We start from the raw sequence: 20491 nt of genomic DNA, 5'->3' as shown, positions 1-20491 counted from the left end.
TCCTCCATTTGCAGCAATTACAGCCTTGCAAACCTTTGGCGTTCTAGTTTTCAATTTGTTGAGGTAATCTGAAGAGATTTCACCCCATGCTTCCTGAAGCACCTCCCACAAGTTGGATTGGCTTGATGGGCACTTCTTACGTACCATACGGTCAAGCTGCTCCCACAACAGCTCAATAGGGTTAAGATCCGGTGACTGTGCTGGCCACTCCACTATAGACAGAATACCAGCTGACTGCTTCTTCCCTAAATAGTTCTTGCATAGTTTGGAGCTGTGCTTTGGGTCATTGTCCTATTGTAGGAGGAAATTGGCTCCTATTAAGCGCCGTCCACAGGCTATGGCATGGCGTTACAAAATGGAGTGATAGACTTCCTTCTTCAAGACCCCTTTTACCCTGTACACTTCTCCCAATTTGCCACCACCAAAGCACCCTCAGACCATCACATTGCCTCCACCATGCTTGACAGATGGCGTCAAGCAATCCTCCAGCATCTATACATTTTTTCTGCATCTCACAAATGTTCTTCTTTGTGATCCGAACTCCTCAAACTTAGATTTGTCTGTCCATAACACTTTTTTCCAATCTTCCTCTGTCCAGTGTCTGTTCTTTTGCCCATCTTAATCATTTATTTGTATTGGCCAGTCTGAGATATGGCTTTTTCTTTGCAACTCTGCCTAGAAGGCCAGTATCCCGGAGTCGCCTCTTCACTGTTGACGTTGAGACTGGTGTTTTGTGGGTACTATTTAATGAAGCTGCCAGTTGAAGACTTGTGAGGTGACTGTTTCTCAAACTAGACACATTATTGTACTTGTCCTCTTGCTCAGTTGTGCACCGGGGCCTCCCACTCCTCTTTCTATTCTGGTTAGAGACAGTTTGTGCTGTTCTGTGAAGGGAGTAGTACACAGCGTTGTACGAGATCTTCAGTTCTTTGCAGTTTCTCGCATGGAATAGCCTTCATTTCTCAGAACAATTAGACTCTGTTTCTGGCCATTTTGAGCCTGTAATCGAACCCACAAATGCTGATGCTCCAGATACTCAACTAGTCTAAAGAAGGCCAGTTTTATTGCTTCTTTAATTAGCACAACCGTTTTCAGCTGTGCTAACATAAATGCAAAAGGGTTTTCTAATGATCATTTATCCTTTTAAAGTGATAAACTTGGATTAGCTAACACAACATGCCTTTGGAACACGAGTGATGGTTGCTGATAATGGGCCTCTGTACGCCTATGTAGTCATTCCATAAAAAATCAGCCGTTTCCAGCTACAATAGTAATTTACAACATTAACAATGTCTACACTGTATTTCTGACCAATTTGATGTTATTATAATGGACATTTTTTTTTCTTTTAAAACAAGGACATTTCTAAGTGACCCCGAACTTTTGAATGGTAGTGTATTTACTGAGCTCTGGCTTGTTGATGTATCAAGGACTCAAGGGCCATGTAATATGTTGGAACACATACTGATCTCACTCTCTCTCTCTCGCTATCCTCTCTCTCTCTCTCGCTATCCTCTCTCTTTTCCTCCCCCAGTCCTCTTCCTCCTCCCAGGAGCTCTTGCACCAGCTGCCCTTCCAGCCCACGGCAGATGAGCTTCATTTCCTGTTTAAACACTTCCGGAGCACAGAGAGTGTAGCGGACGAGGAGGGGCAGCCCTCACCCCCCGTGAGGCTCCGCTCCCGCAGTCTCAGGTAGGCACACCCACCAATCAGATCACCAACACCCTTAAAGGGATAGTTCACCCCAAAATAAAACATTTATAGGATGTTTTCACACCTCGAAGGTAATCACATCAAGAAGTCCTATTCTGGAATGAGGTCAACACATTTTTCCTAATGTTCGGACAAGACGTATTTTCATTGGGAAAATGTACTTTGCTGAAATTGCTTTGACTACTTTTATTAATGAAGTACAGTAACTTCTTACTTATTGGCTTTATCTCAATCACAGTACTTCCTTTGACAAACATTTGTGTGGATTCTTATCTGTGCATAGAGGTGAAGGCTTTTCTATTGACTTTGCATAAGCTATTGAATACCAAGATTGTTGACTTCATCCAGCCATCCAGGCTCTGTTTGCATAATAGTGTTTATGTTCCTACATAATGGTGTCTCCTAGTAAATTAGTCACCCCTCATTAAAACACAGACGTGTCTCTGACCCATCTGGTTCTCGTGGTGGTTAGAAAGAGGCAGTTGTACAGGCGTTAGGAGTGTCTGTGAGAGTTCTGCTGTGCTTTGATGTGGTCAGGTTTCCTGTGACGTGTACTGCGTGGGCCACAGACCGGCCTGTGCTTGATAGAAATATAGGGCAGATTTTAGTCAACAGGCCACCAAAGTTTCGTGGCCATTATACGTAGCATTTTAACTAGACAGTGCTATGAGAGCAACCAGTCTCTCACAAACATGATCATATGACAACAAATGTACATACAAAGGAGCCCGCTGTTACATTTGTAAACATACAGTTGAAGTCGTAAGTTTACATACACCTTAGCCAAATAGATTTAAACTCAGATTTTCACAATTCCTGACATTTAATCCTATAAAAAATTCCCTGTCTTAGGTCAGTTAGGATCACCACTTTATTTGAAGAATGTGAAATGTCAGAATAATAGTAGAGAGAATTGATTTATTTCAGCTTTTATTTCTTTCATCACATTCCCAGTGGGTCAGAAGTTCATATACATTCAATTAGTATTTGGTAGGATTGCCTTTAAGTTGTTGAACTTGGGTCAAACGTTTTGGGTAGCCTTCCACAAACTTCCCACACTAAGTTGGGTGAATTTTGGCCCGTTTCTCCTGACAGCTGGTGTAACTGAGTCAGGTTCGTAGGCCTCCTTGCTCACAAACACTTTTTCAGTTCTTCCCACAAATGTTCTATAGGATTGAGGTCAGGGCTTTGTGATGGCCACTCCAATACCTTGACTTTGTTGTTCTTAAGCCATTTTGAGACATTATTTAACAAAATGAAGAGAATTTTTAATGCCGTTCAGATTCATTTCAAACAAGGCAAATGGTTATATTACGCAGTTGGTCTTTGGCGTGACCTAAAAATAACTGTCTGGACAACTGTTGATATTTTTTAAAGCTGCAGTATATAACTTGTTGGGCAACCTGACCAAATTCACATAGAAATGTGAGTTATAGATCTGTCATTCTCATTGAAAGCAAGTATAAGAAGCGGTAGATCTGTTCTATGTGTGCTATTTCTATGCTTCCTGTTTAGTTTAGTTTTTGTGTCTTTCACTTTGGGTTTTGTACACCAGCTTCAAACTGCTGAAAATACAATATTTAGGGTTATGGATAATATATTTCACAGTGGTTTTAGATGGTACAATGATCATCTAAACAATGACTTCTTGTTTTGTCACATTAACTATTAGAATGTTAGCAACCAGGAAATGGCAGAGGGATTTCTGCATTTTGCACCTTTTTAAAGGTTAACGGGATGATGAAGAGACTGCCCTGATTTATTAAGGGTGAGCCCTATACTCCTGGGCACCCATGTAATCAAACCCAAGTGAAGACAACAAGTGTGGTCATGACTACATAACTGTTGAACTAAACTTCGCCATAAGTGGCATTTGATGTTTTTTTGTGCTTACCGGTACTTTTGAATTTCTACTCTGTTTGAAAGTTCTAATAGTCATAACGCTAAGATTATTGGACTGTGATTGTCTTGTCTTCCTCCAGCCCTGGTCGGACATGCGGCACCTTTGACAATGAGATTGTAATGATGAATCACGTTTACAAAGAGCGCTTTCCGAAGGTAGGTGTTATTTCCTGACTCGCCACACTGCTTTTCCTAGCACATCAATAGATTCATCATGTACACTTCTCTTCTAAATACGTTCATCTTGTTTACTTTTATATTTCACTTTGATCTGCTTCTCCACATTTTTCTTACGTTACAGCCTTATTCTGAAATGGATTCAATTGTTTTTTTCCCTCATCAATCTACACACACTACCCCATAATGACAAAGCAAAAACCGGTTTTTAGAAATGTTTTGAAATATAACAAATTTAATAAAAGGAAATAAACCATTTACATAAGTATTCAGACCCTTTACTCAGTACTTTGTTGAAGCACCTTTGGCAGCGATTACAGCCTCGAGTCTTTTGGTGTATGAGGCTACAAGCTTGGCAGGTCTCACCAGAGATGTTTGATCGGGTTCAAGTCCAGGCTCTGGCTGCGCCACTCAAGGACATTCGGGGACTTGTCCCGTAACCACTCCTGTGTTGTCTTGGCTGTGTGCTTAGGGTGAACCTTTGCCCCAGTCTGAGGTCCTGAGCACTCTGGAGCATGTTTTCATCAAGGATCTCTCTGTACTTTGCTCCGTTAATCTTTTACGTTTATCCTGACTAGTCTCCCAGTACCTGGCGCTGATTAACATCCCCACAGCATGATGCTGCCACCACCAAGAAAGCTAAGGTAATGGAGCTAAACAACTATCGCCCCGTAGCACTCACCGTCATCATGAAGTGCTTTGAGAGACTAGTCGAGGATCATATCACCTCCACCCTACCTGACACCCTAGGCCCACTCCAATTTGCTTACCGCCCCAATAGGTCCACAGACGACGCAATCGCAATCACACTGCACACTGTCCTAACCCATCTGGACAAAAGGAATACCTATGTAAGAATGCTGTTCATCGATTTACAGCTCAGCATTTAACACCATAGTACCCTCCAAACTCGTCATTAAGCTAGAGACCCTGGGTCTCGACTCCTCCCTGTGCAACTGGGTCCTGGACTTTCTGACCGGCTTCCCCCAGGTGGTGAGCGTAGGAAACATCTCCACCCGCTGATCCTCAACAGACGCACAAGGGTGCGTTCTCAGCCCTCTCCTGTACTCCCTTTTCACCCATGACTGCGTGGCCATGCACGCCTCCAACTCAATCATCAAGTTTTCAGACAACACTGCAGTGGTAGGCTTGATTACCAACAACGACGAGACAGCCTACAGGGAGGAGGTGAGGGCCCTCGGAGTGTGGTGTCAGGAAAATAACCTCACACTCAACGTCAACAAAACAAAGGAGATGATCGCAGACTTCAGGAAACAGCAGAGGGAGCAGCCCCCTATCCACATCGACGGGGTAGTAGTGGAGATGGTTGAAAGTTCCTCGGCGTACACATCATGGACAAACTGAAATGGTCCACCCGTACAGACAGCGTGGTGAAGAAGGCGCAACAGTGCCTCTTCAACCTCAGGAGGCTGAAGAAATTTGGCTTGTCACCGAAAACACTCACAAACTTTTACAGATGCACAATTGAGAGCATCCTGTCGGGCTGTATCACCCACAGCCTGGTACGGCAACAGCTCCGCCCGCAACCATAAGGCTCTCCAGAGGGTAGTGAGGTCTGCACAACGCATCACCGGGGGCAAACTACCTGCCCTCCAGGACATCTACACCACCCGATGTCACAGGAAGGCCATAAAGATCATCAAGGACAACAACCACCCGAGCCACTGCCTGTTCACCCCGTTATCATCCAGAAGGTGAGGTCAGTACAGGTGCATCAAAGCTGGGACCGAGAGACTGAAAAACAGATTCTATCTCAAGGCCATCAGACTGTTAAACAGCCATCACTAACATTGAGTGGCTGCTGCCAACACACTGACTCAATCTCTAGCCACTTGAATAATTACAAATTGGATGTAAAAAATGTCGTTTTAAACAACGCCTCTTTATATAATACCCTACATTACTCATCTCATATGTATTTACTGTACTCTATACCATCTACTGCATCTTGTAAATGCCGCACGCCATCGCTCATCCATATATTTACATGTACATATACTTATTAATTCCTTTACACTTGTGTGTATATAAGGTAGTTGTTGTGAAATTGTTAGATTACTTGTTAGATATTATTGCACGGTCGGAACTAGAAGCACAATAATTTCGCAACACTCGCATTAACATCTGTTCACCATGTTTATGTGGCCAATAACATTTGATTTGATTTGACCATGCTTCACCGTGAGGATGGTGCCAGATTTCCTCCAGACGTGTCGCTTGGCTTTCAGGCCAAAGAGTTCAATCTTGGTTTCATCAGACCAGAGAATGTTGTTTCTCATGGTCTGAGAGTTCTTTAGGTTCCCTTTGGCAAACTCCAAGCGGGCTGTCATGTGCCTTTTACTGAGCAGTGGCTTCCATCTGACCACTCTACCATAAAGGCCTGATTGGTGGAGTGCTGCAGAGATGGTTGTTCTTCCATCTCCACAGAATAACTCTGGATATCTGTCAGAGAGACCATTGGGTACTTGCTTACCTCCCTGACCAAGGCCCTTCCCCCCCGATTGCTCAGTTTGGCCGGGCAGCCAGCTCTAGGAAGAGTCTTGGTGGTTCCAAACTTCTTCCATTACGAATGATGGGGGCCATTGTGTTCTTGGGGACCTTCAATGCTGCAGACATTTTTTGACACCCTTCCCCAGATCTGTGCCTCGACACAATCCTGTCTCGGAGCTCTATGGACTATGAATTCCTCTATGAATTCCTTCAACCTCATGGCTTGGTTTTTGCTCTGTTTTTGCTCCACTGTGAACTGTGGGATCTTTATATAGATAGGTGTGTGCCTTTTCAAAATAATGTCCAATCAATTGAATTTACCACTGGTGAACCAATCAAGTTGTCGAAACATCAAGGATGATCAATGGATACAGGATGCACCTGAGCTCAATTTCGAGTCTCATCGCAAAGGGTCTAAATAATTATGTAAATAAGGTATTTCTGTTTTACATGTTTTGTACATTATGAGGAATTGTGTGTAGGTTGATGAGGAAAAAAATCTAATTTTACCCAAGGCTGTAACGTAACACAATGTGGAAAAAGGGAAGAGTTCTGAATAATTTCTGAATGCACTGTATTTGTGAAATGCACTTTAGATCAAGTTTATCATAAAATGTAATGTGATTTTCCAGGCAACAGCCCAGATGGAAGGGCGTCTGCTGGACATCCTTGCCGACTGCTCCCCAAACAGCAACCTGCCCCTGGCTGACGGCGTGCTGGGCTTCATCCAGCACCAGCTAGTAGAGCTGGCCAGAGATTGCCTAGACAAGTCCCAGATGGGCCTGGTCACCTCACGCTACTTCGTAGAGCTACAGGAGAACCTGGAGAAGCTACTGCATGAGGTAGGCTGAATTTTTTTGGGACTAAGCTAAAGTATAATGCAGTATACAGTTGAAGTCGGAAGTTTACATACACTTAAGTTGTAGTCATTAAAACTAGTTTTTCAACCACTCCACAAATTTCTTGTTAACAAACTATAGTTTTGGCAAGGCGGTTGGGGCATCTACTTTGTGCATGACACAAGTAATTTTTCCAGCAATTGTTTACAGACAGTGAAATAATCACAATTCCAGTGGGTCAGAAGTTTACATACACTAAGTTGACTGTGCCTTTAAACAGCTTGGAAAATTGTCATGGCTTTAGAAGATTCTGATAGGCTAATTTACATCATTTGAGTCAATTGGAGGTGGACCTGTGGATGTATTTCAAGGCCTACCTTCAAACTCAGTGACTCTTTGCTTGACATCATGGGAAAATCCAAAGAAATCAGCCAAGACCTCAGAAAAAAATTGTAGACCACAAGTCTGGTTCATCCTTGGGAGCAATTTCCAAATGTCTGAAGGTACCATGTTCATCTGTACAAACAATAGTACGTAAGTATAAACACCATGGGACCACGCAGCCGTCATCACTCAGGAAGGAGACGCGTTCTGTCTCCTAGAGATGAACGTATTTTGGTGCGAAAAGTGTAAATCAATCCCAGAACAACAGCAAAGGATGCTGGAGGAAACGGGTACAAAAGTATCTACAGTGCCTTGCGAAAGTATTCGGCCTCCTTGAACTTTGCGACCTTTTGCCACATTTCAGGCTTCAAACATAAAGATATAAAACTGTATTTTTTTGTGAAGAATCAACAACAAGTGGGACACAATCATGAAGTGGAACGACATTTATTGGATATTTCAAACTGTTTTAACAAATCAAAAACTGAAAAATTGGGTGTGCAAAATTATTCAGCCCCTTTACTTTCAGTGCAGCAAACTCTCTCCAGAAGTTCAGTGAGGATCTCTGAATGATCCAATGTTGACCTAAATGACTAATGATGATAAATACAATCCACCTGTGTGTAATCAAGTCTCCGTATAAATGCACCTGCACTGTGATAGTCTCAGAGGTCCGTTAAAAGCGCAGAGAGCATCATGAAGAACAAGGAACACACCAGGCAGGTCCGAGATACTGTTGTGAAGAAGTTTAAAGCCGGATTTGGATACAAAAAGATTTCCCAAGCTTTAAACATCCCAAGGAGCACTGTGCAAGCGATAATATTGAAATGGAAGGAGTATCAGACCACTGCAAATCTACCAAGACCTGGCCGTCCCTCTAAACTTTCAGCTCATACAAGGAGAAGACTGATCAGAGATGCAGCCAAGAGGCCCATGATCACTCTGGATGAACTGCAGAGATCTACAGCTGAGGTGGGAGACTCTGTCCATAGGACAACAATCAGTTGTATATTGCACAAATCTGGCCTTTATGGAAGAGTGGCAAGAAGAAAGCCATTTCTTAAAGATATCCATAAAAAGTGTAGTTTAAAGTTTGCCACAAGCCACCTGGGAGAAACACCAAACATGTGGAAGAAGGTGCTCTGGTCAGATGAAACCAAAATTGAACTTTTTGGCAACAATGCAAAACGTTATGTTTGGCGTAAAAGCAACACAGTTCATCACACTGAACACACCATCCCCACTGTCAAACATGGTGGTGGCAGCATCATGGTTTGGGCCTGCTTTTCTTCAGCAGGGACAGGGAAGATGGTTAAAATTGATGGGAAGATGGATGGAGCCAAATACAGGACCATTCTGGAAGAAAACCTGATGGAGTCTGCAAAAGACCTGAGACTGGGACGGAGATTTGTCTTCCAACAAGACAATGATCCAAAACATAAAGCAAAATCTACAATGGAATGGTTCAAAAATAAACATATCCAGGTGTTAGAATGGCAAGTCAAAGTCCAGACCTGAATCCAATCGAGAATCTGTGGAAAGAACTGAAAACTGCTGTTCACAAATGCTCTCCATCCAACCTCACTGAGCTCGAGCTGTTTTGCAAGGAGGAATGGGAAAAAAATTCAGTCTCTCGATGTGCAAAACTGATAGAGATATGTCCCAAGCGACTTACAGCTGTAATCGCAGCAAAAGGTGGCGCTACAAAGTATTAACTTAAGGGGGCTGAATAATTTTGCACACCCAATTTTTCAGTTTTTGATTTGTTAAAAAAGTTTGAAATATCCAATAAATGTCGTTCCACTTCATGATTGTGTCCCACTTGTTGTTGATTCTTCACAAAAAAATACAGTTTTATATCTTTATGTTTGAAGCCTGAAATGTGGCAAAAGGTTGCAAAGTTCAAGGGGGCCGAATACTTTCGCAAGGCACTGTATATCCACAGTAAAACGAATCCAATATCGAATAACCTGAAAGGCCGCTCAGCAAGGAAGACGCTCCAAAACCGCCATAAAAGAGCCAGACTACAGTTTACAATTGCACATGGGGACAAAGATCGTACTTTTTGGAGAAATGTCCTCAGGTCTGATGAAACAAAAATAGGACTGTTTACCCATAATGACCATCGTTATGTTTGGAGGAAAAAGGGGGAGGCTTGCAAGCCGAAGAACACCATCCCAACCGTGAAGCACGGGGGTGGCAGCATCATGTTGTGGGGGTGCTTTGCTGCAGGAGGGACTGGTGCACTTCACAAAATAGATGGAATCATGAGGTAAGAAAATGATGTGGATATATTGAAGCAACATCTCAAGACATCAGTCAGGAAGTTAAATCTTGGTTGCAAATGGGTCTTCCAAATGGACAATGACCCCAAGCATACTTCCAAAGTTCTGCCAAAATGCTTAAGGACAAAAGTCAAGGTATTGGAGTGGCCATCACAAAGCCCTGACCTCAATCCTATAGAAAATGTGTGGGCGAGCAAGGAGGCCTACAAACCTGACTCAGTTACACCAGCTCTGTCAGGAAGAATGGGCCAAAATTCCCCCAACTTATTCTGGGAAGCTTGTGGAAGGCTACCCAAAACGTTTGACCCAAGTTAGACAATTTAAAGGCAATCCTACCATATTTGAATTGAGTATGTAAACTTCTGACCCACTGGGAATGTGATGAATGAAATGAAAGCTGAAATCAATCAATATCTTTACTATTATGACATTTCACATTCTCCAAATAAAGTGGGGATCCTAACTGACCTAAAACTGATTTTTTTACTCAGATTGAATGTCAGGAATTGTGAAAAACTGAGTTTAAATGTATTTGGCTAAGGTGTATGTAAACTTCCGACTTACTGTATACAGTATGCACAAGGTAGCCTCTCATCGATTTACTCGAGTGTACTCAAATGGAACTTATAGGCACTTTCAAATTGCTGTGGTCTGAGGAGCTCTGCCATTTCTATTGGCTTTCTACTGAATGAGTCAGCTAAAAGTCTCATTCAGTGTGTTCGAATGTTCAATGAAAATTGCCTCCAATGTCCTCAGAGTTGTATTTTTGTGTTGGACTTTGATAGGTTCTCACAGTGCTAGGATTCTAATCTAGACTACTAGTCAGCGCCGGTGCAATTACCATTTTACATTAGATGGATCTCTCCAGTCTTGCTTGTGATTGTGTAACTAGGGCTTATTACGTCACAATGCTTGACCATTGCTTTACATACAATGGCTTGCCCTTATGTTCTGCTTTGTTAGAGCTTTTTGGCTGAGTTTTTCCCTGTAGTTAATGTAAACTATGAAAGTATGGGCATTCGTTTTTTCAAATATAGGATGCACTCAGAGTTTAAGAACATTGTGTAATGGCCGTTGGTGGAAGAAGGTGAGGACCAAGGTGCAGCGTGGTACATGTTCATCTTTATTTATAAATTGAACACTGAATGAAAAAACAACAAAAGAGAATGAACGAAGCCGAAACAGTTCTGTCTGGTACAGAATACAAAAACAGAAAACAACTACCCACAAACACAGGTGGGAACAGAGTACCTAAGTATGGTTCTCAATCAGAGACAACGATTGACAGCTGCATCTGATTGGGAACCATACCAGGCCAAACACATAGAAATACAACACAGAGAACAAAACAGAATGAAAAACATAGAATGCCCACCCCAACTCACACCCTGACCAAACCAAAATAGACATAAAAAGGAACTAAGGTCAGGACGTGACAGTACCCCCCCAAAGGTGCGGACTCCGACCGCAAAACCTGAACCTATAGGGGAGGGTCTGGGTGGGCATTTCATCGCGGTGGCGGCTCTGGTGCGGGTCGTAGACCCCACTCCACCTTAGTCTTGGCCCACTTAGGCGGCGCCTCTGGAGTGGCGACCCTCGCCTCCGACCCCGAACTGGGGACCCTTACAGCGGGCCCTGAATAGGAGGGAGACTCTGGCGGCGCTAGACAGGAGGGAGACTCTGGCGGCGCCGGACAGGCGGGAGACTTGGTTCTGGGAGCAGGCACAGGACTCACCAGGCTGGGGAGACCTACAGGCGGCCTCTTTCTTGGCCGAGGCACCGGATGCACTGGGCCGTGGAGGCGCACTGGAGGTCTCGAGCACCGAGCCTGCACAACCTGTCCTGGCTGGATAACCCCTGTAGCCCGGCAAGTGCGGAGAGTTGGAACAGGCCGCACTGGGCTGTGCTGGCGAACGGGGACACTGTGCGTAGGGCTGATGCCGTATAACCCGGGCCGAGGAGACGCACTGGAGACCAGATGCGCTGAGCCGGCTTCATCCCTCCTGGGTCAATGCCCACTCTAGCCCGGCCGATTCGAGGAGCTGCGATGTAGCACGCCGGGCTATGAGTGCGCACTGCGGACACCGCATAACACGGTGCTTGCCCGGTCACTCTCTCGCCACGGTAAGCACGGGGAGTTGGCTCAGGTCTCCTCCCTGACTCTGCCAATCTCCCCGTGTGCCCCCCCCAAAAAAAAAAATTCTGGGGCTGCCTCTCGTGCACGTTACCTCGAGCCAATTCCTCGTAGTGTCGCCGCCCGCTCTAGCTGCTTCCAGCTCCTCTTTCGGACGGCGATACTCTCCCGGCTGTGCCCAGGGTCCCTTGCCGTCCAATATTTCCTCCCATGTCCAGGAGTCCATTACACGCTGCGTGGTCCTTTGGTGGTGGGTAGTTCTGTAATGGCCGTTGGTGGAAGAAGGTAAGGACCAAGGTGCAGTGTAGTACGTGTTCATCTTTATTTATGAATTGAACACTGAATGAAAAAACAACAAAAGAGAATGAACGAAACAGTTCTGTCTGGTACAGAATACAAAAACAGAAAACAACTACCCACAAACACAGGTGGGAACAGGCTACCTAAGTATGGTTCTCAATCAGAGACAACGATTGACAGCTGCCTCTGATTGGGAACCATACCAGGCCAAACACATAGAAATACAACACACAGAACAAAACATAGAATGCCCACCCCCTGACCAAACCAAAATAGAGACATTAAAAAGGAACTAAGGTCATTGAGTCATCTTATAATGGGCCAGTTTTTGTCCCAAGGCCTGAAGATGTGCTCTTTCCTAAAAAAGCACCACAGCCTGGACAGAATTACAGTGTTATGCAACCTTGTCATTGAATGTACACTTTGTTGTGCCCTCACATTAGACTGTGTTGCAGGATCCTCAGTACTCCCTGATCCCCTATCACAATCACTTAGTCAAAGCAGCGAGTTAGTAGAACATCGTAAATTGGACTTTTCAAAAAGTTAATTCTCACGCCTGGATACTCAGGCTTAAAAATGGTGCAGTATAATTGTAAGTGAATGGCACATTTCAGGCACATAACCTGTCTCTATCTGTGTTGTTTTGTCTTGGTCATCAGGCGTACGAGAGGTCCGAGAGCAAGGAGGTGACCGTCATCATTAAGCTGGTGAAGAAGATCCTCATCATCATCTCCAGGCCAGCCAGGTTACTGGAATGTCTGGTAAGATTCACAGTCTCTTTCAGGAAGTTGTGCTCCTAAAGCAATTGCCAACCAACACAACTAATATGATACAGTACGGCCATGATGCTTTTTGCCCAGTCTCTATGATGTTAATTATTTTTCATAGGTTAAGTACATTGTAGTGTTAAGTTCTCCACCACGGAATGTACTTGATAGCTTGTTACAGGGTTATAACACTGTAATAACCCTGGTTTATATATACTTATCTATTTAATGTAAATTATGATAATAATAACCTATATTCCTCTTGGCTTTTCACCCCAATAGGAGTTTGACCCGGAGGAGTTCCTTCATCGTCTGGAGGCAGCCGAGGGCCACGCCAAGGTGGGCCAGGTCATCAAGACGGACATCCCGCGCTACATCATCAGCCAGCTGGGCCTCACCAGAGACCCTCTGGAAGGTACAGTACCACAGGGCTTCCTCATCCTATTAGAATCCCACAGTGGTTAAAAGAAGGATGGGCCTCACAGATTTATCGAATCTATACATCGGTTAAAGCATGAGCAGTGGGAGCCATTGGAAGGTATCTGTAGGGTTTCCTGAGATGTTTCCGTCTTACCCTCGCAACCCCGTGGACCGGTTCGTACCAAAAACATTCTCCATTCAGGCTTCAAAGGCGTCGATTTCCCTCATAACTAGATTTAAAGGCAAGAAGGGGAGGAAACGGACAACATATGCATACTTCCTTAATGAAACACACTTTACCACTTAGGAATGCTAGTCCCATAGGGCACAACAACAGGAAGTAGCATTAACCACTAGCATGATGGTGGAAAATGGTGTTTCATTAAGAAAGTATGCATATCCCCCCCCCCCCCCCCCCCCCTTCTCGCCATTAAATTTGGTTAAGGGGGGAATCGACGCATGTGAAGCCTGAATGGAGAATGTTTAGGCACAAACCGGTCAATACCAGATCAATATCGCCATCTGCCGGCCTTTGGACTATTTCTATTGCTCTTCCTGGTACAAACCAGGGTTGTCTTCCCCTTAAGTTTCCAGGCTCAGTTCAAAAACCAACCACTATCTCTTAATTTGAAGCACTATTGGTTTAGTTGGAAACCTGGCCAAGCGGCTACTTGTTGAAAAGATGCTGCTACTTAGTGATTCTCCCATATTGTCTCCGGCTATAATATGCAATAGATCAACTTGGGATCACACTGAGTTAGAGGGGTGACAGTGCAAGGGTCATGTTCATCAAGGCACGCAACATTTACTACAGAAAATGAAAATGAGTGTCTCGTATTATCCAGGCAGTTTGTTTGTGTTTCCTTCTGTTTGGTGCCGGACCATGGTCTCTCTCCCGCTGTTGTACTGTAGACATGGTCCATCTGGAGCAGACCAGCCCTGGGCACGGAGCGGCCTGTAGAGACACCGACGACACTGAGGTAAGGCAACCAGAAACACTTACAAGTTCAGCCATGATGGTTAGATCATAGTGATGGAACGCGTTGTATTAGCATAGTGTAGAAAGTACTCTATAACTAGCATGTTCCAGAATTGAGTTGGCTTGGCTTTGGATGAGATGAAAAGTCATGAAAGCTCTTTTAAACGTAAACAACTGTGACAGTTACACAGCTTGTTTAGCCGTTTCGGCCTGGCAAATTTGTTTGTGTTCGGGTCAAATAGCTTTGTTCATTCATTTTGTGTCTCAGAACCGGGCAGCCTGCACTCCTTCTCGCAGGAAACCACTAGAGAGCGACTTTGAGACCATCAAGCTCATCAGCAACGGGGCCTATGGGTGAGGAAGAGCTCTTATTTTAGAGCGGTCTCTGTCTTTGAGGAAATGTGAGTGTGCTGAACGCGGAAGTGAAACTGAAAGTGAATGTCTTGAATGTGTGGTGCCATACAGTTGGCTAAAATGGCAGTTTAACATGTTTCAACAAATGTCACGCCAATGTTTATGACACACTGCCCAAATGCCTGTCCAAATATTGTTAGTGCTGTGAGGACAAATTGCGCCATATTATGTACACCGGTCAAATCGTCTCAGATCTCCACAGTGCCTAGGGGGTAGGGACTAGAGTTTGTTTCTGGAAAGAGATTGTGTTTTACTAGTCTTCATGAAGACTGATTCCCTTCTTTCATTTGCACTGATCTGGAAACAAAGTATGGCAAAAGCAATATGATCGATGCTTACTGATCATGCTCTCTCACATCAGTGCAGAAGAGTTAACTTAATACTGTTATTAAGAAGCAACCTGTGTCTGTCCCTCGCTCTGTCTGTCCCTCGCTCTGTCTGTCCCTCGCTCTGTCTGTCCCTCGCTCTGTCTGTCCCTCGCTCTGTCTGTCCCTCGCTCTGTCTGTCCCTCGCTCTGTCTGTCCCTCGCTCTGTCTGTCCCTCGCTCTGTCTGTCCCTCGCTCTGTCTGTCCCTCGCTCTGTCTGTCCCTCGCTCTGTCTGTCCCTCGCTCTGTCTGTCCCTCGCTCTGTCTGTCCCTCGCTCTGTCTGTCCCTCGCTCTGTCTGTCCCTCGCTCTGTCTGTCCCTCGCTCTGTCTGTCCCTCGCTCTGTCTGTCCCTCGCTCTGTCTGTCCCTCGCTCTGTCTGTCCCTCGCTCTGTCTGTCCCTCGCTCTGTCTGTCTCTCGCTCTGTCTGTCTCTCGCTCTGTCTGTCTCTCGCTCTGTCTGTCTCTCGCTCTGTCTGTCTCTCGCTCTGTCTGTCTCTCGCTCTGTCTGTCTCTCGCTCTGTCTGTCTCTCGCTCTGTCTGTCTCTCGCTCTGTCTGTCTCTCGCTCTGTCTGTCTCTCGCTCTGTCTGTCTCTCGCTCTGTCTGTCTCTCGCTCTGTCTGTCTCTCGCTCTGTCTGTCTCTCGCTCTGTCTCTGTCTCTCGCTCTGTCTCTGTCTCTCGCTCTGTCTGTCTGTCTCTCGCTCTGTATGTCTGTCTCTCGCTCTGTATGTCTGTCTCTCGCTCTGTCTGTCTGTCTCTCGCTCTGTCTGTCTGTCTCTCGCTCTGTCTGTCTGTCTCTCGCTCTCTGTCTGTCTCTCGCTCTCTGTCTGTCTGTCTCTCGCTCTGTCTGTCTGTCTCTCGCTCTGTCTGTCTCTCGCTCTGTCTGTCTGTCGCTCGCTCTGTCTGTCTGTCTGTCTGTCTGTCTGTCTCTCGCTCTGTCTGTCTCTCGCTCTGTCTGTCTGTCGCTCGCTCTGTCTGTCTGTCTGTCTGTCTCTCGCTCTGTCTGTCTGTCTCTCGCTCGCTCTGTCTGTCTGTCTGTCTCTCGCTCGCTCGCTCTGTCTGTCTGTCTGTCTCGCTCGCTCTGTCTGTCTGTCTGTCTGTCTGTCTCGCTCGCTCTGTCTGTCTCTCGCTCGCTCTGTCTGTCTGTCTCTCGCTCGCTCGCTCTGTCTGTCTGTCTGTCTCTCGCTCGCTCGCTCTGTCTGTCTCTCGCTCGCTCGCTCTGTCTGTCTGTCTGTCTCGCTCGCTCTGTCTGTCTCTCGCTCGCTCTGTCTGTCTGTCGCTCGCTCGCTCGCTCGCTCTGTCTGTCTCGCTCGCTCGCTCTGTCTGTCTCGCTCGCTCGCTCTGTCTGTCTGTCTCTCGCTCTGTCTGTCTTTCGCTGTCTGTCTCTCGCTCGCTCTGTCTGTCTCTCGCTCGCTCTGTCTGTCTCTCGCTCGCTCTGTCTGTCTGTCTCTCGCTCGCTCTGTCTGTCTGTCTCTCGCTCGCTCTGTCTGTCTGTCTCTCGCTCGCTCTGTCTGTCTGTCTGTCTCTCGCTCGCTCTGTCTGTCTCTCGCTCTGCCTGTCTCTCGCTCTGCCTGTCTCTCGCTCGCTCTGTCTCTCTCGCTCTGTCTGTCTCTCGCTCTGTCTGTCTCTCGCTCTGTCTGTCTCTCGCTCTGTCTGTCTCTCGCTCTGTCTGTCTCTCGCTCTGTCTGTCTCTCGCTCTGTCTGTCTCTCGCTCTGTCTGTCTCTCGCTCTGTCTGTCTGTCTGTCTCTCGCTCTGTCTGTCTGTCTGTCTCTCGCTCTGTCTGTCTGTCTGTCTCTCGCTCTGTCTGTCTGTCTGTCGCTCGCTCGCTCTGTCTGTCGCTCGCTCGCTCGCTCTGTCTGTCTGTCGCTCGCTCGCTCTGTCTCTCGCTCGCTCGCTCGCTCTGTCTCTCGCTCGCTCGCTCGCTCTGTCTCTCGCTCGCTCGCTCGCTCTGTCTCTCGCTCGCTCGCTCTGTCTGTCTCTCGCTCTGTCTGTCTGTCTCTCGCTCGCTCTGTCTGTCTGTCTGTCTGTCTGTCTGTCTCTCTGTCTGTCTGTCGCTCGCTCTGTCTGTCTCTCGCTCGCTCTGTCTGTCTCTCGCTCGCTCTGTCTGTCTCTTGCTCGCTCGCTCTGTCTCTTGCTCGCTCGCTCTGTCTCTTGCTCGCTCGCTCTGTCTCTTGCTCGCTCGCTCTGTCTCTTGCTCGCTCGCTCTGTCTCTTGCTCGCTCGCTCTGTCTCTTGCTCGCTCGCTCTGTCGCTCGCTCGCTCTGTCTGTCTGTCTCTCGCTCTGTCTGTCTGTCTCTCGCTCGCTCGCTCTGTCTGTCTGTCTGTCGCTCGCTCGCTCGCTCTGTCTGTCTGTCTGTCGCTCGCTCGCTCGCTCTGTCTGTCTCTCTCGCTCTGTCTGTCTGTCTGTCTGTCTGTCTGTCTCTCGCTCTGTCTGTCTGTCTGTCTGTCTGTCTGTCTGTCTGTCTGTCTGTCTGTCTGTCTGTCTGTCTGTCTGTCTGTCTGTCTGTCTCTCGCTCGCTCGCTCTGTCTGTCTGTCTCTCGCTCGCTCGCTCTGTCTGTCTGTCTGTCTGTCTCTCGCTCGCTCTGTCTGTCTGTCTCTCGCTCGCTCTGTCTGTCTCTCGCTCGCTCTGTCTGTCTCTCGCTCGCTCTGTCTGTCTCTCGCTTGCTCTCTGGCTCTTTTTCGCTCGCTCTCTGGCTCTTTTTTGCTCGCTCTCTGGCTCTTTTTCGCTCGCTCTCTGGCTCTTTTTCGCTCGCTCTTTGGCTCTTTTTCGCTTGCTCGCTCGCTCTCTGGCTCTTTTTCGCTTGCTCGCTCGCTCTCTGGCTCTTTTTCGCTTGCTCGCTCTCTGGCTCGCTCTCTGGCTCTCGCTCGCTCTCTGGCTCTCGCTCGCACTCTGGCTCGCTCGCTCTCTGGCTCTCGCACTCTGGCTCGCTCGCTCTCTGGCTCTCGCTCGCACTCTGGCTCGCTCGCTCTCTGGCTCTCGCTCGCACGCTGGCTCTCTCGCGCTCGCTGGCTCTCTTGCGCTCGCTGGCTCACTCTCTGGCTCTCTGGCTCTCTCTGGCTCTCTCTCTGGCTCTCTCTCTGGCTCTCTGGCTCTCCTTTTCCATGGTCCCAGTGCTGTGTTCCTGGTGAGGCACAGGGAGACCCGGCAGCGTTTTGCCATGAAGAAGATCAACCGGCAGAATCTGATGCTGAGGAACCAGATCCAGCAGGTGTTTGTGGAGCGGGACATCCTGACCTTTGCTGAGAACCCCTTTGTGGTCTCCATGTTCTGCTCCTTCGAAACGAGACGCCACCTCTGCATGGTCATGGAGTATGTAGAAGGTAGGTTCTTACTTAAGATATACAGTTTAAAAAGTATTCAGACCCCTTCCCTTTTCCACATTTTGTTACGTTACAGCCTTATTCTAAAATATATAAAATATTTTTTCTCCCTCATCAATCTACACACAGTAACCCATAATGACAAAGCGAAAACAGCTTTTTAGAAATGTTTTCAAATGTATATAAAAATGAAATACCTTATTTACATAAGTATTCAGACCCTTTGCTATGAGGCTCAAAATTGAGCTCAGGTGCATCAAGTCGCAGTAGCACATAAATCAAAGTAGGCTCTCATGCGTGTTGCTGTCAGCCTTTTCCAGTCTATTGGCTATCTTCCTCAGGTGGGGACTGTGCCAACCTGTTGAAGAACATTGGCCCGCTGCCAGTGGACATGACCCGGATGTACTTTGCGGAGACGGTCTTGGCACTGGAGTACCTCCACAACTACGGCATCGTACACAGAGACCTCAAACCTGACAAGTCAGTGTGAAACCTAACTACCGCACAGAAGGCTGGTGGCACCTTAATTGTGGAGGAGGGGCTTGTGGTAATGTCTGGAGTGCAATAGGTGGAATGGTATCAAATACATCAAACACGGTTTCCATGTGTTTGACACCATTCCATTCACTCCTTTCCAGCCATTATTATGAGCCGTTCTCCCCTCCGCAGCCTTCAAATCAAATCAAAATTTGTCACGCTCGCCAAATACAACAGGTGTAGTAGACCTTACAGTGAAATGCTTACTTACAGGCTTACACCAATAGTGCGGAGAGAAAAAAGTATGTGTGTGGCCTACCGCTACAGAGTTGATTATTTTTCAGTACTAAGCCTATATATTATTTCAAAGTGGCCATTTGAAGAGGAGCGGCTGGTTATAGGTGTATATACAGCGTATTCCATACATTCTGGACGTTCTTTGCACAAAGGCTTTTTCGCCATTGTTCACTGTCCAGCTTTCTGTTTGTTCGACGGTCAATTATTTCGAATGTATTTTTCTTCCGGCGTAGTTTACTGATCACGTCCATGGGCCACATCAAGCTGACTGACTTTGGCCTGTCCAAGATCGGCCTGATGAACATGACCACCAACCTGTATGAGGGACACATTGAGAAGGACACAAGGGAGTTTATAGACAAACAGGTGAGCTCTCAATCTCTCTCTGTTCTATCTCTCTCTGTCCTCTCTCTCCATCTCTCTCTCTGTCCTCTTTCTCCATTTCTCTCTCTGTCCTCTCTCTCTCCGTTCTCTCTCTCTCTCCATCTCTCTCCCTCTCTCCATCTCTCTCTCTGTCCTCTTTCTCCATTTCTCTCTCTGTCCTCTCTCTCTGTTCTCTCTCTCTCTCTCCATCTCTCTCCCTCTCTCCATCGCTCTCTGTTCTCTTTCTCTCCATCTCTCTCTCTGTGTGTTCTTTCTTTCCATCTCTCTCTCGCGCTCTCTCTCTGTTCTTTCTCTCCATCTCTCTCTCTGTTATTTCTCTCCATCTCTCTGTGTGTTCTTTCTCTCCATCTCTCTCTCTGTTCTCTTTCTCTCCATTTCTCTCTCTCTCTCTCTGTCCTCGTTCTCTCCATTTTTTTTTTTTTTTTTTCACTCACTGTTGTTTCTTATTCTCTCTCCTTGGTCAGATTTTTTCCATCTCTCTCTCTCTCTCTCTCTTTGTCTCTATTTGTCTCTCTCGCTTATACCTTCTCATTCTGTTTGCCTACCTGCCCTATACTCATTTTATCATCCAATGTCCATTCTTAAATCCTCCCTTCTTCTGGTTCTCTGTCCCAGGTGTGTGGTACTCCAGAGTACATCGCCCCAGAGGTGATCCTGAGGCAGGGCTATGGGAAGCCGGTGGACTGGTGGGCTATGGGCATCATCCTCTATGAGTTCCTGGTGGGCTGCGTGCCTTTCTTCGGGGACACGCCCGAACAGCTCTTCGGACAAGTGGTCAATGGTGAGAGTCATCTCATTAATAGGTTATGTTAGCCTGGTTAAA

General features: G+C 46.5%; 1 protein-coding gene across 2 annotated transcripts in view; it reads left to right on the top strand.

Annotated features, from left to right (window-relative positions):
- The window catches only part of mast3a (microtubule associated serine/threonine kinase 3a), a 64486-nt gene that overhangs the window by 24614 nt on the left and 19381 nt on the right, over positions 1 to 20491 (top strand). For both annotated transcript variants that reach the window (XM_021589814.2, XM_021589813.2), the window contains 11 exons: positions 1535 to 1692; positions 3696 to 3771; positions 6936 to 7145; positions 12905 to 13006; positions 13295 to 13427; positions 14345 to 14412; positions 14680 to 14765; positions 18302 to 18510; positions 18852 to 18990; positions 19518 to 19650; positions 20284 to 20449. In XM_021589814.2, the coding sequence (XP_021445489.2) occupies positions 1535 to 1692; positions 3696 to 3771; positions 6936 to 7145; positions 12905 to 13006; positions 13295 to 13427; positions 14345 to 14412; positions 14680 to 14765; positions 18302 to 18510; positions 18852 to 18990; positions 19518 to 19650; positions 20284 to 20449 (1480 nt within the window). The remainder of the gene's footprint in view (positions 1 to 1534; positions 1693 to 3695; positions 3772 to 6935; positions 7146 to 12904; positions 13007 to 13294; positions 13428 to 14344; positions 14413 to 14679; positions 14766 to 18301; positions 18511 to 18851; positions 18991 to 19517; positions 19651 to 20283; positions 20450 to 20491) is intronic.

Source organism: Oncorhynchus mykiss, chromosome 28 (assembly GCF_013265735.2).
Source record: "Oncorhynchus mykiss isolate Arlee chromosome 28, USDA_OmykA_1.1, whole genome shotgun sequence".
NCBI lineage: Eukaryota > Metazoa > Chordata > Actinopteri > Salmoniformes > Salmonidae > Oncorhynchus > Oncorhynchus mykiss.
This window is presented reverse-complemented; position numbering and strand designations above follow the sequence as displayed.